Below are 15224 nucleotides of genomic sequence, written 5' to 3' on the forward strand. Positions count from 1 at the left end.
GCATCAATAGGTAAGTCACACCCCATCCTTTTCAACTGACACCCTACACACTCTGGAAACAACTCTTCCTTAGAACATGTTTCTTCTGCATCCACTTCAACATCCACCTACTTCAACAGCAATGGACTGAATTGAGCGACGAGTTTCCAAGGTCCCTAGAATATGCATCCTACAATAGGTGACGCAGACAGGAAAGAATCCACCTGCAATGCAGAAAACCTGGGTTCGATCCCTGGGTCCGGAAGATCCCCTCAAGAAGGGAATGGTTGGTTGCTCACTCCAGTATTCCTGCCTGGAGAATTCCACGGACATAGGAGCCTGGGGAGTGGGCTACGGTCCATGGGGGTCACAAAGAGTGGGACATGGTTGAGTGACTAAGCACACACACACAGTACTTTTTAGCCTCTACAGCATGAAAAATGAGTCAACTAAGGGAAAGTTAATTTTCTCAAGGTACCACTCAACTATTTAAATTCAGTAAGATTCTTTAAGCTCTTGACATAAAACACATTGATGTCTCTCTTTTTTTTTTTTTGAAATATTTAACCATGGAAAATAATTATAGCAATTCTAAAGTACTAAGACTCATACTCCTTAAATTTAAGTAGCCATTTAGGCTGTGGCCCAATTTAGGTATCTCCACACTAACACACAGTTTAAGTAAATGGTTCTCTATGAAGGTTCCAAAAATAATGTGGGGTGGGCTGACCTCTTAAACCCTAAAACTGAAAGGGAAATTTTATTTACAGATAAAGTATCCTCTTAGGTAGAAGCAAGGGTGACATAACTTCGGACTAAGTGGGGAAAAAAAAAAAGCTTTGGTCAAGGGTGCCCCTTTAAAGATTTTTGTGCGTTTGTTTTTAATCATTCTTTTGAATAAACACAGCACTGGATCAAGTGCTCCTTTTAGTTGTAAGTTTCTATGTGCCTTTGCTAATTTCCCCCAGCTCCTGCAGGATAGAGATTTTTACATTAGCGCTGCACGGGTTATCATTTTTACTTAGCGCCACTTTCACAGCCACTTAAAAAAAAAAAAAACACCAGAAGAGGATCAGCGGAGTCCTAAGTCGGATTAGTTGAAAAGAAGCAAGTGTGGAAACTATGAAGCCTTGGGGTAGAACTTCCCCCCTCCCCTCCGCTGATGGACTGCCAATCTCTTCAAAATAGAGCCCTTGCTTTTGTGCTTTGGAAAGAAAAGTACACACCACGCCAAAGCCCAAGGGATGTGGCTAAGGTTATGGGGGGCGGGGTAGTCGAGGCGGGAGGTTGGGGGGTAGAGGAAAAGTCAGAAACGAGTCAGAAAAAGAGCCAGCCACTTCCCATCAATTTCCCAAGTACCGAAGGAAAAAGAACAAAAAACTCGACTTCCTCCCCTGCGAACCGTCTGCTGTACACCCGAAAAGTGCCAGCCACCTCGCACTTGGAGAAAGGGGAGGGTGGAGTTTACTCGGCCTTTTTGGTGGAAAGACCCTCCGGGCCGGCGCGCAGCAGAGCTCAGGCCGGCGCGGCTCTCAGCTGCCCCGAGGCACCCTCGCCCGCAGCCGCCTGCCCACCGCCAGGTGCTCGCCCTACCTGGCGCCCCGCTGCCTTTGTGCGGCCGCGTCGCCCCCGCCGGCGCGTGGATGCCAGGGGGACAACTGCGGCGCTGCCGGGCGGCCGGGGAGGAGCCGGGTCCGTGGCGCCGGTGCCGCGGGCGGCCGCTCCTACCTTCCCAGCCCGGAGAAAGGGATGCCCATCCCCTCCCTGGGGGCCGTGCCCCTGAACGCGGATCTCCCCAGCTTCCGACAGCTGGCAGCCATAGCCAACCAGCCTCGAAAAGTTTGGCGACGCCGAAAGCGACTTGAAAGAAAGTTTTCCTTGGCCCCCCCCCACTCCCTCTCCCCCAGCCCGGGTGGAGGAAAAGCGGCAGGAAATCAGGACTCGCGACGTGCCGACTCCGGCGTCCACCTTCTCCACTCCCGGCCTCGGCAGCGCGCCCAAGGTGGGTGCCCCGCGCCCGGGCTTCCCGCCCCATCCCCGGCTCCGGCGTCCCGGGACGCCGCGCGGCCAACTCACCATGGTGACTCGCGCCGCGGTCGCGCCTCTGCCGTGTCCGGCTGCCGGGGAGCTGGGGCTGGAACGCAGTCTCCTGGGCGAACTTCAAAAGTTGGTTCCCTTCGCCAAAAACAGGCTCTCGACAACCCAAGCACTCACAAGAACCAATGGGAACCCTGGGGAGACTCCATCCAGGCGGGATCGGCGGCGGTAGGTGAAGGCGAGCAGGAGGCTGCTTAGCAGGCAGGACGCATACTGCAGAGGACCAGGGTCCACCCAAACCCAGCGCTCGCCGCCCCGCCTAGGTGAGTGCAATGCTCTCCGCGCGTCCCACGAGCTGCCCTGCCTTGCTCCTCTTTCTTCGGCCACTTACTCCGTACTCCTCTGGCTGAGCCTCGGCTCGGGCAGGGCAATCTGTCCATAAATGGAGAATTCAGCTCTGGCCTGACCAATCAGGGTTTGTTTTCACAGCGTCACTCCTCAGGGAAACCGTAGTAGCCAACAAGCTTGGAGCTGTTGGAGTTTCCAAAGACCTCTGGATCCTGTAGTCCTCCTCCACGCCAGCCTCCAAAAAGCGCTGCTGACCTGGCTCGCTCCCTCTTGCAATCCCTGAACTGGTGAGAAGAAAACCACTCTGTGAAAGAGAAGTAAACTGGAAAACTTCTTTTTTAACGCTAAAGTTAGAGTAAGTGTAGCTGAAGTGTATTTTTTTTCCCCATAGCTTTTTTTTGTTTAAGAAGAAGGAAATATTTTATCAGCATAAAAGATCAGAGTCATGGCAGCAGCCCAAAGGAAATCCTTTTTCTTTCCAACGTCTGGATTGTGAGGAAAGTCAAAAATATCGTTTCCCCCACCCTTTCTTTCACCTGAATTTCCTTGGAAAACAAAGGAAGGCTTTTTAAGGGGGAAGAGAGGAAGGGGCGTTTTTGATGGGGAAGAAATTGCACGCGCACTAAGCCCAAGGACAGGGGAGAGGCGTGGGAAGAACGCCCACCCAATCTCAGGCAGCACAGATCTGCTGATGACAGTTTGCCTTACAGTCAAGAAATCAGGTGGACAGTGAGGAGACGATTGGGGTGGGGAAAAAGCATAATCCTGAAATAAATTAGAGAAGCTGATGTTTTCAGGTTCAGGAAGTAAACATGCTGGGTCATAACAAGATAGTCCTCTCTGGATCTGTGGTAGGTAAGATTTGAAAACTTCGGGGCACAGAAAAACTACCAAGCATAATGATTCACTGTAATTTCCTTTATGAACTTCGGTGATAACCCTTCACTTGAATAAAGGATCCTCCAGTAGGAAGGGATGTTAAAAATCCTCTTGTCTGGAATGGGTAAACAAAATGTAGTATATCCACAGAATAGAATATTATTCAGCTATTAAAAAGGAAGTACTAACAACGTGCTACAACATGAACCTTGAAAATATTAAGTGAAAGAATCCAGGAAAAAAGACGCCATATTATATAATTCCATTTATATGAAATTAGAAAATCCATAGAGGCAGAAATTGATAACATTGATTTCCAGGGACTGGGGAGAGAGGTGAAGTCAAGTGAAAGTCGCTCAGTTGTGTGTGGGAATAATTGCTAATAGTTGTGTGTTTCCTTATTGGTGAAAATATTCTGGAGATGGTGGTGATGGTTGCACAACTTTGTGAATATACTACAATACAAACCACTGAATTGTGCATTTTAAAAGGGTGAACCTTATAGTATGTGAATTATATCTCTGTCTTAAAAATTGAAAGATCATGTTGACCAAATTCTTGTCCTCATCTACACAGGAAGGCAAATAGATGTAATTGAATGACCTAATCATGGCCACTATGAATATAGTGGTCTCTGACTTCATCAAGCTTATAATTTTAGAAGGAGGGAGACAAAAGATAAATTTTAAAACAATAAATAATTACAGGTAAGATACAAATATAATAAGTAAAAGTAGTTTTGTATAAGGAACTACCGTATTTGAAGCTATAGGTTAGATAATTGATCTGGAAGCATTCTGTAGCACAGACTGGACAGGAAACCCATGAGGCATCTGTTAAGCACTCATTATGTACTAGGTCTGTACAGGCATGATCATTGGCTAAGTATATTCAGATAGGATTCATTATTCTTAGGTAAATCCATGTCTCAGGGGCATGTCAGCTTCAAAATATGAGCAAGTATCTTAAAATCTAATGAACAGGGTATAGTAATTCAAAGAGAAAAAGAACCCTAAAGCCTTTATTCCAAACATGAACTATTTCACTTCAACTTGAATATTTGTTAAATTTAATTTTTCATTTTCTATGAATAGTCCTTCTTTTCATACAACCAATCCATGTATTACTCTTTATGTATTGTTTGCATATAATCTTTAAATAAAGTCATTCTAAAAGCCTTAAAAAAAAAAAAAAAGAACTAATGAATAGAGAATTCCCTGGCAGTCCAGTGGTTAAGACTCAGTGCTTTTATTACAGGGCCAGGTTCAATCCCTAGTCCGGGAACTAAGATCCCCATGGATCTTAGTGGAATGGCAAAAAAAAACACTAATGAACAGAGGTTACCAAAAGGGAAATTTGAGCTTATTAGGAATCCATCACCAACTTATCAGTCTTGAATTTATCTAAAACTACCTTGAAACTGTTTTTCAGTTGTATTACCATATAAGTGGTTTTTTATATAGACCATTTTTAAAGTTCTTATTGAATTTGTTACAATATTGCTTCTTATTATGTTTTGACTGGAAGTCATGTAGTATCTTAGCTCTCTAACCAGGGATTGAACCCACACCCCTGCACTGAAAGGCAAAGTCTTAACCACTGGACTGCCAGAAAAATCCCTGAGGTTTTTTTTTAGGTGCTTACTTTTATTTGCCCTAATACTCTCTTTCCAGTTTCAAGAAGAATTCCCAGCTCTAGTAGGTACAACTTCGATGAAGATATCTGCTTGTGTTCATTTTTCATGATTATGTAATATAATTCTGTCCAGATTTAAATATAAATATATAGATTAATGCTTATGTCTAGGCAGTACTTAGAATATGAGATTTCATGCACATAAACTTGAATCTGTAGTCTGGCTTTTCCACTCAACTGTCTGTAAGATCTTAATTTCTCTGAGCTTCAATTCCCTTAACTATAAAATAAATTGATGTAAGTCTGGAATGAAATGTGCACAAAGATGGTCAACAAATTTTGGTTCCCTTTTACCTTCATCCACATCGTGCATTCTAGGTTCTGGATTCAGACCTCGATCCCTGAGTGAGATCAGACAGTCCTTGGCCGTCTGAATGCATGCCAAGTCCTCCGAGGGGCTGACTATGTGTGCCTTTTTCTTCAAGGAGAGTTAATAGCTTTCATCAAATCCTCAAAGATGCCATGACTGCCAACCATTAGGACCCACAGCTCCTGACCATATTAGTTATCCCTGTCTGGATCTTTGTCTCTATCATTGTGTTTTTCTTAAGGTATAGGGATTAGAACTGAGACTGTTACTAAAAGCACAAAAGTTCACTTAGATTAGCAAAGCAGAATCCATTAATTCACAGTCTGAGCATGGAATACAGAGTGTAATGATGTGGAAGAGCCTATAATTTCATGAAGAATCCCTTTAAGCCCTTGGCTGCTCCATCCTCATCTTAGGAAGATTCTTTGTCAGTTTTGGCTGGGGTGACATCCTGGTTTACCTGGGAGCTGTTTAGTCTCTGAGTTGTGTCTGACTCTTTGCAACCCCAGGGACTGTAGCCCACCAGGCTCCTCTGTCCATGGGATTTCCCAGGCAAGAATACTGGCTGCTGCTAAGTCGCTTCAGTTGTGTCCAACTCTGTGCGACCCCATAGATGGCAGCCCACCAGGCTCCCCCATCCCTGGGATTCTCCAGGCAAGAACACTGGAGTGGGTTGCCATTGCCTTCTCCTGAGAATACTGGAGTGACTTGCTACTTCCTTCTCCAGGGGATCTTATTGACCTAGGGATGGAACTCATGTCTTCTGCACTAGCAGGCAAATTCTCTACCACTGAGCCACCTGGGAAGTCCTCTACCTGGGGGAGCCCTGGTTAATGCCTTTATCTCAATGAAATGATTAAGTGCACCCCTCTTGCATTCCCAAAAGGCCTGCTGCTGCTGCTGCTAAGTTGCTTCAGTCATGTCCTACTCTGCGACCCCATAGATGGCAGCCCACCAGGCTCCCCCGTCCCTGGGATTCTCCAGGCAAGAACACTGGAGTGGGTTGCCATTTCCTTCTCCAATGCATGAAAGTGAAAAGTAAAAGTGAAGTCACTCAGTCGTATTCGACTCTCAGTGACCCCATGGACTGCCGCCCACCAGGCTCCTCCATCTATGGGATTCTCCAGGCAAGAGTACTGGAGTGGGGTGCCATTGCCCTCTCCGTCCAAAAGGCCTAGTTTGAATGATAAACCAAACTAGGTTGAATTTGTAGTGTGGCTTTTCCACTCAACTGTCTGTAAGATCTTAATTTCTCTGAGCTTCAATTCCCTTAACTATAAAATAGATTGATGTTCAGTCTGAAATGAAATGTCAGACTTTTCATGGTCACCATAGACTTCTGGCCAAATTTCACCTCCCAAAAAATCCTCACTTTTTAAAATGAAAGGTTTTCCAGTTTTATTCATTTATGCCTTTTTTTTAAAGAGAACTCATTAATATCTTACCAGATATTTATTCTTATTTGAGATCATAGTAGCAATGAAGTGAAAACTTTCAAAATTGTAAAACTCATTCTAGACACATGATGGAGCTAGTCAGATAAGACTTTATACGAAGTTGGCATGATTATTTGCATTTTATCTGGGGTGAAATGAAAAGGAACAAAAGGGAAAATTTGAGATGAATACAAAGTGCAGATCCCCAGACAAATCCATTAGTGAAAGAAAAAGCACTGCTCATGTATTTTAGAAAATAATTAGGAAGAAGATAATACAGGGCAATGAAATGAGTTTCATAAAAGAACATCAGAATGCATTCACAACACAGAAAAAATGTGTTAATGGGAAAATGAGGGCTGCTGCTGCTGCAAAGTCACTTCAGTCGTGTCCAACTCTGTGCGACCCCAGAGACAGCAGCCTACCAGGCTCTTCTGTCCCTGGGATTCTCCAGGCAAGAACACTGAAGTGGGTTGCCATTTCCTTCTCCAATGCATCAGAGTGAAAAGTCAAAGTGAACTTGCTCAGTCATGTCTGACTCTTCGCGATCCCATGGACTGTAGCCCACCAGGCTCCTCCATCCATGGAATTTCCCAGGCAAGAGTACTGGAGTGGGGTGCCATTGCCTTCTCCGGAAAATGAGGGCAGAATTCTTTAATAAGACACTAATGAAAGAGAGGCTTGTGTCACATCAATGAGAGATCTCCTGGGTTATCAGTGTGCCTACCATAACAGGCATCATTTATTAGGTTCAGGTGGTATCAGATACTGAGCTAAGTACTTACTGTACAGTATCTTATTTTATCTTCCATACAACCTTGTTAACTTCATTTGCAGTTAAGAAGCTAAGGTAAAAATTTGAAGTAACTTTCCCAAGAGATCATCACTCAGCTGCCATGCATCAAATCTATATATATTTGTTTAATTCTGAAACTTTTACTTTCTAAGCAGCAACTCTATAACAGGAATGAACATCAGAAAAAATTTCCCCTTAAGTAGGTCCAGTATGAATGGAAGCACACAGTAAAATGTTAGTACTAAGTCAATTCAGTCGAGTCCGGCTCTTTGCAACCTTAGGGACTGTAGCCCACCAGGCTCCTCTGTCCATGGGATTCTCCAGGCAAGAATACTCGAGTGAGTTGCCGTGCACTTCCGCAGGGATCAAATGTGTGTCTCTGACGTCTCCAGCATTGGCAGGCAGGTTGTTTACCACTAGCATCACCTTAGGAGCCTGTCCAAACCAGGATCCTGGAAAAATTCTTGCTGGTTATTTATTTATTTGTTCTTTTTTTTTTAATTGGCATATGGTTGACTTACAACATTGTGTTAGTTTCAGGTGTAGAGCAAAGTCAATCAGTTATACATATATATCTATCTATTCTTTTTCAGATTCTTTTCTATTATAGGCATTATAAGATGTTTAATATAGTTCCCTATGCTATACAGTAGGTCCTTGTTGTTTATTTTATGTATAGCAGTGTGTGTATGGAGAAGGCAGTGGCACCCCACTCCAGTACTCTTGCCTGGAAAATCCCATGGATGGAGGAGCCTGGTAGGCTGCAGTCCATGGGGTCGCGAAGAGTCGGACACAACTGAGCAACTTCACTTTCACTTTTCACTTTCATGCATTGGAGAAGGAAATGGCAACCCACTCCAGTGTTCTTGCCTGGAGAATCCCAGGGACGGGGGAGCCTGGTGGGCTGCTGTCTATGGGTTCGCACAGAGTTGGAGACGACTGAAGTGACTTAGCAGCAGCAGCAGCAGTGTGTGTATATGTTCATCCCAAACTCCTAATTCATCCTTCCCCCCTCCTCCCCTTTGGTAACCATAAGTTTGTTTTCTAAAAATATTCTTGCTTTTTTATGGGAATATGAACTACCTTTGTATAGAGAGTTTAACTCGAACATTCTTTGTTCTTCTGATATGTTAATATTGATTTGTGAAAGGATCTAGGAGAGAATTTCAACAGTGGGATAATATAATATGAGGCTACTTTGGATTAATATAATTTTTACTATAATATAACAATTATTTTACCAAAATAAAGGAACAGTAATTACTTAAACATACATTTAAATTGACAGCTTACTAAATGCACAGTTATATAAATTTATGATTATATTTTCTCTGATACAAGCCAATATTTTCCTCTCTTTCTTTTTCCCAGTTTCAAGTTGATTTTTACATTCAGAAGATAAGTCCTGACCTTGCTCCAGATTTAAAATGATTGAATGATGAGTAATACTAGTTATGATGTCCCATGATCTATCAAGGAGTGAGGTGATCCACAGAAGGGAGCTTTGCTGATAACTGAATCTCCTGGATCAACAATGTGACCACAGCATGGTTTTCTTTCTTCTTCCCCCTTACTGTCAACTTATGCTATCTTATTGAAATTTGTGTTTTCTTTTACGTCATCTTTAATCTTTGCTGGAAAAGGCAAGGCATATGTAAATAAGTATATGCCTTTAACAAACTAAAAAATGACACATAACTGCATGAACGTTGCCTTGTTTGAGCACCAAAACTTTTTTTTAACTTGAAGGAAAATTTTTCTACATGCTTTATTGCCTTCTGAAAATATGCTGAATGTGAAGCAGCCTGTGCTTGAAGACTCAAGGTCATCACTATAAATATCGATTATCACACAGGGTTGTACTGAGCTGAGGTCCTTGGGGGACTATTGAATGGAGCCAGTGTTTGCCACTATACTTTATGTCCCTGGGCTGCTGTACTTGTATAGTTATCCTGTCTTTTAGTTTTTATTTTATACCCTCCATGTCAGAGACTTTTTTCTCCTGCTATCTGCTATTTCAATCTAGTCTCCTCTAGTAACAAGGAGAAAAAAAAAAAAAGGACACAGGTTATTTTGTGAGAAAAATATTTTAAACGTGTGTATGCTCCAGACGTCCTTGGCAGTCCAATGGCTAAGATGCCAGGCTTCCAAGGCAGGAGGTGCGGGTTCAATCCCTTGTCAGGGAACTGGGGTCCTACATACACTGGGGTGCAGCCAGATAAAAAAAGGTATATATGCCCCAGAGTCCAGGAGAAAACACAAAGGACGGTAGGGCTGTATATGCTCTCTGTCCTTTCCTGGCTTCTCAGCAAGGATGGATGTTCTTCGCTGTATCTTCTAGCTTCTCCCACTTACTCATGGTTGCTCCTCCTTCCATAATTTCAGCTTGCAAAGTGTCTCTAGTTTGTCATGATCCTGGCTCAGGCCCCCAAACCATCTTTCGGCTGTACTGCCCACAACTGACTGGAAACTTCCCTCTTGGTCTCTGGATTCAAGTTCCAGGGAAAGAAAGGGAGGGAGAGAAAGAATCTAACTCAACCAGCTCAACCCTTCAAACCACGCCACCCTGTCCATAGGTCGCTGGAAAACCTATGGAAGCCCTGCTTGGACCAGGTATCCGTTCAATCACATTCCAGGCGAGTGCTGTCACAAGGGTGGTGTCCTGGAGCTGTGCCCTATTAAAAAGAGGTGGTGAGGGTTTCCATGGTGCTTCAGTGGTTAAGACTCTGCGTTCCCAATGCAGGGGGCCTGAGTTCAATCCCTGGTTAGAGAACTACATCCCACATGCTGCAACTAAAAAGATTTCGTGTGCTGCAACTGAGACCCAGCAGAGATAAATAAACAAATATTAACAAGAAGAGATGGTGAACGGGGACAGTCTCTAAGGAGAGGATATCCCAGCTCTGGGGCATGCAGCTGTTTGCCACTCACAACTGCCTGCTCCTTTAATTCATACACAGTTTTCTCAGTGAAGCCAGGAGGGAAGTTTCACTCACCTCTTCCACAGAAAAAAACGCATAGAGGGAATTTCCTGAAAGTCCAGTGTTTAGGACTCAGTTCTTTTACTGCCACGGGCTTGAGTTCAATCCCTGGTCAGGGAACTAACATTCCACAAGCTTCAGGAAACCGGCATAAAAAAAAAAGCATAGGTTTTACAACAACCATTATTTCAACTTTATTGTCATAGGCCTATAAATAAATGTATTACATATTTAAGATGTGACATATGTTTTGCTTTTATTATGCACTTACAAGTTGTGTTTATGTATGCTTATAATTATTTGTATATACACATAGATGTGTGTGTGTTTAAGATGACATATTTTTCAAGATATTGTTACAAACACTTGGGGGGATTTAATTTTTTAAAAACAGACTGTCTTTAAAAAATTTAAAAAATAGACTATCTTTTAGAGCAGCTTTAGGGTCACAGAAAAATTGAGGGGAAAGTACAGAAATTTTCCATACACCTGCCCCACACGTGCATAGCTTCCCCCATTATCAACAGGGGGATTTACTTCAGTAGAATGGTTCTTTAAAAAAAAAAATTTGTCCTTTTTTAAAATTTAAATATTTACTTATTTATTTGACCGGGCCAAGTCTTAGTTGGGACACTCAGGATCTTTGTGCAAGATTTAGTTCCCTGACCAGGGATTGAACCCTGGCCCCTTGCTGTGGAAGCATGGAGTCCTAGGTGCTGGATCACCAGGGAAGTCCCAGTAGAGTGCTTCTTGATGTTGGTGTTCCACATGTTGGTGGCATGGTTTCCAAACCACTACCCCGTTCACTCACCACCACAACAAACATTTGCTGAGCATTGTAGGCGCTGGAGAACTGTTAAACAAATACTCTGTCCCCATGGGATTAACATCTTTCTACTCGCGTCAAAAACATACACACCACCACAAGGGCTTCCTACTTCGGTATACAACATGCTCCAGAAAATACACACCCATGTTAGATGTATCAAATTCTAAAACAGATTTGTGTTTTTCAAAGAGAGAGTTCCATTTCCAGAGAGCTAAAATATAGTCTCAAATTCCTAACTGTGTCTTGTCTCTTATAGCTGTAATTCTAAAATTTAGTGGATGTTCTTTAAATTTAAGCTTCTCCATCCCAGCTTCCCTGGGGGCTCAGCTGGTAAAGAATCCACCAGCAATGCAGGAGACCCTGGTTCAATTCCTGGACGATCCCATGGAGAAGGAATAGGCTACCCACACCAGTATTCCTGGGCTTCCCTGGTGGCTCAGCTGATAAAGAATCCATTGCAATGCGGGAGACCTGGGTTCAATCCCTGTGTCAGGAAGATCCCCTGGAGGAGGGCATGACAACCCACTCCAGTATATCTTGCCTGGAGAATCGCCATGGTGGGCTACAGTCCATGGGGTTGCAAATAGTTGTACACAACTGAGCGACTAAGCACAGCACATCCCAGCTGAGTGGAGCTGACTATCAAAAGTCTGGAAGGCAGCTTTCCAATTTGGATCAGGCTGTTTACTTCCCTATGGATAGTGGATAGATTTTCCTATCTGTAAAAACAGAGGGAATGCGGGACTTCCCTGGTGGTCCAGTGGTTAAGACTCTTTGTGCTTCCACTGCGGGGGCCCCAGGTTCCATTCCTGGTCGGGAAAATAAGATCCTACATGCCATATGGCCAAAAAAACCCAAAAAACACAGAGGGAATGATAATGCCTCCATCATTTGTATCTCACATATTGTGAGAATCAATGAGTTAAGTCATGTGAAGTGATTAGAATAGTGACTAAGGCATAGGGAGTTCTCAGTATGAGTCCTCATTATTGAGGCTAAAGATTCACCACCTGATGTCCTTCTGTATCTCGATTGTTTATGAGAACTGCACTTCCGCTGACTGCTGCTTGCATTTGTATTTTCCTCATATTTCACACATTTTGATAAAGCAACAAAGCTAAATGCAACTTAGTAGCAACACAGTTGAATAAAGGCTACAAGGCTGAGAAAGATATTGGTACAGAGGGAACCCATCTGTGAGCTGAGCTAGCATGACGCATTCAGGTGAGATCCATCAACATGTTCCTTTGTTACCTGGCTTATCGCCTGGTGCCATATAGGAAACATGGGTCAGCTACATTAATGTACGGTGTCCTTATCTGTACAAAAGTGAATGTACACAGATCAAGGGCACTAGGAAATGGACTTTCCCTTTTACTATATTAAATCTTTGGAAATCCCAAAATAAAGCCAGACATGATAAAAACTGATGATAGCTTTCCATCTAAGGATGTTTTAATAAGGCATTGATAGCAAATGAATTATATATTTGACCAAGAATGTGACAGTTGTAAGTTTCTATAATTTAAGATAGTAAGTACAATTTTGCTTCCAATGGTATAGAATGGATATAAATGTGCACCTTTGTTACCTAAAGGACCTCAGTGGATTGAAAAGTATTGAAATATGAGCTTCCCAGATATATGAGAAAAGTATTGATATATTATGAGCTTCCCAGGTGGCGCTACTGGTACAGAATCCCCTTGCCAATGTAAGAGACATAAGAGACATGAGTTTAATCCCTGGTTGGGGAAGATCCTCTGAAAGAGGGCATGGCAACCCACTCCTGGAGAATCCGCATGGACAGAGAACCTTGGCAGGCTACAGTACACAGGGTATTATAGCACATTAAAATACCATGCAGCTATTATAAATTCTAACTCTATAAATTTGCCCTAAAATAGTATCCCGGTTCTAATAACTTTTATTTAAACATATCAATAAGAGATTTTTTCTTAATTTCTTTTCAGTTTAAAAACTGGGAGTGGGTATGAAAGTGATGCCAGGGAAGAGGATACTTAGAAATAATTAATAAAGTAGAAATAATTTTTTTTTCTTGATTAATTTCTATATGCATGCTTGCTAAATCACTTCAGTCTTATTTGACTCTTCCAACACCATGGACTGTATCCCACCAAGGCTCCTCTGTCAATGGGATTCTCTAGGCAAGAATACTGGAGTGGGTTGCCCTGTGCTTCTCCAGGGGATCTTCCTGACCTAGGGATCAAATCTGGGTCTCTTATGTCTCTTGCATTGGCAGGCAGTTTCTTTACCACTAGCACTACCTGGGAAGCCAGTTGCCCTATCAGTTCAGTTCAGTTCAGTCACTCAGTCGTGTCCGACTCCCTGCTACCCCATGAATCGCAGCACTCCAGGCCTCCCTGTCCATCACCAACTCCCGGAGATCACTCACACTCATGTCCATCGAGTCAGTGATGCCATCCAGCCATCTGATCCTCTGTCTTCCCCTTCTCCTCCTGCCCCCAATCCCTCCCAGCGTCAGAGTCTTTTCCAATGAGTCAACTCTTCACATGAGGTATTGGAGTTTCAGCTTTAGCATCAGTCCTTCCAAAGAAATCCAGGGCTGATCTCCTTTAGAATGGACTGGTTGGATCTCCTTGCAGTCCAAGGGACTCTCAAGAGTCTTCTCCCACACCACAGTTCAAAAGCATCAATTCTTCAGCACTCAGCTTTCTTCACAGTCCAACTCTCACATCCATACATGACCACAGGAAAAACCATAGCCTTGACTAGACGGACCTTTGTTGGCAAAGTAATGTCTCTGCTTTTGAATATGCTATCTAGGTTGGTCATAACTTCCTTCCAAGGAGTAAGTGTCTTTTAATTTCATGGCTGCAATCACCATCTGCAGTGATTTTGGAGCCCCAAAAAATAAAGTCTGACACTGTTTCCACTGTTTCCCCATCTATTTCCCGTGAAGTGATGGGACCAAATGCCATGATGTTAGTTTTCTGAGCATTGAGCTTTAAGCCAACTTTTTCACTCTCCTCTTTCACTTTTATCAAGAGGCTTTTTAGTTCCTCTTCACTTTCTGCCATAAGGGTGGTGTCATCTGCATATCTGAGGTTATTGATATTTCTCCCGGCAGTCTTGATTCCAGCTTGTGCTTCTTCCAGCCCAGTGTTTCTCTTGATGTACTCTGCATATAAATTAAATAAGCAGGGTGACAATATACAGCCTTGACATACTCCTTTTCCTATTTGGAGCCAGTCTGTTGTTCCATGTCCAGTTCTAACTGTTGCTTCCTGACCTGCATATAGGTTTCTCAAGAGGCAGGTCAGGTGGTCTGGTATTCCCATGTCTTTCAGAATTTTCCAGAGTTTATTGTGATCCACACAGTCAAAGGCTTTGGCATAGTCAATAAAGCAGAAATAGATGTTTTTCTGGAACTCTCTTGCTTTTTCGATGATCCAGCAGATGTTGGCAATTTGATCTCTGGTTCCTCTGCCTTTTCTAAAACCAGCTTGAACATCAGGAAGTTCATGGTTCACGTATTGCTGAAGCATGGCTTGGAGAATTTTGAGCATTACTTTACTACCATGTGAGATGAGTGCAATTGTGTGGTAGTATGAGCATTCTTTGGCATTGCCTTTCTTTGGGATTGGAATGAAAACTGGCCTTTTCCAGTCCTGTGGCCACTGCTGAGTTTTCCAAATTTGCTGGCATATTGAGTGCAGCACTTTCACAGCATTATCTTTCAGGATTTGAAATAACTCAACTGGAATTCCATCACCTCCACTAGCTTTGTTCATAGTGATGCTTTCTAAGGCCCACTTGACTTCACATTGCAGGATGTCTGGCTCTAGGTGAGTGATCACACCATTGTGATTATATTGGTCATGAAGATCTTTTTTTGTACAGTTCTGTGTATTCTTGTCACCTGTTCTTAATATCTTCTGCTTCTGTTAGGTGC

General features: G+C 43.1%; 1 protein-coding gene and 1 long non-coding RNA gene across 2 annotated transcripts in view; one reads left to right on the plus strand and one right to left on the minus strand.

Moving 5' to 3' along the window:
• Positions 1 to 2407, minus strand: part of MYO1E (myosin IE) — a 217093-nt gene extending 214686 nt beyond the window's left edge. Inside the window, exon 1 of the mRNA XM_025295700.3 lies at positions 2056 to 2407. Within this exon, the coding sequence (XP_025151485.3) occupies positions 2056 to 2058 (3 nt within the window). The 5' untranslated portion in view covers positions 2059 to 2407. The remainder of the gene's footprint in view (positions 1 to 2055) is intronic.
• Positions 2408 to 2585: 178 nt separating this feature from the next.
• Positions 2586 to 9094, plus strand: LOC112587836. Its single transcript, XR_006639740.1, has 2 exons — positions 2586 to 3950; positions 8852 to 9094. It is a non-coding gene; the product is annotated as an uncharacterized LOC112587836 (long non-coding RNA).
• Positions 9095 to 15224: the final 6130 nt, after the last annotated feature.

This window comes from Bubalus bubalis, chromosome 11 (assembly GCF_019923935.1).
Source record: "Bubalus bubalis isolate 160015118507 breed Murrah chromosome 11, NDDB_SH_1, whole genome shotgun sequence".
NCBI classification, from domain to species: Eukaryota; Metazoa; Chordata; class Mammalia; order Artiodactyla; family Bovidae; genus Bubalus; species Bubalus bubalis.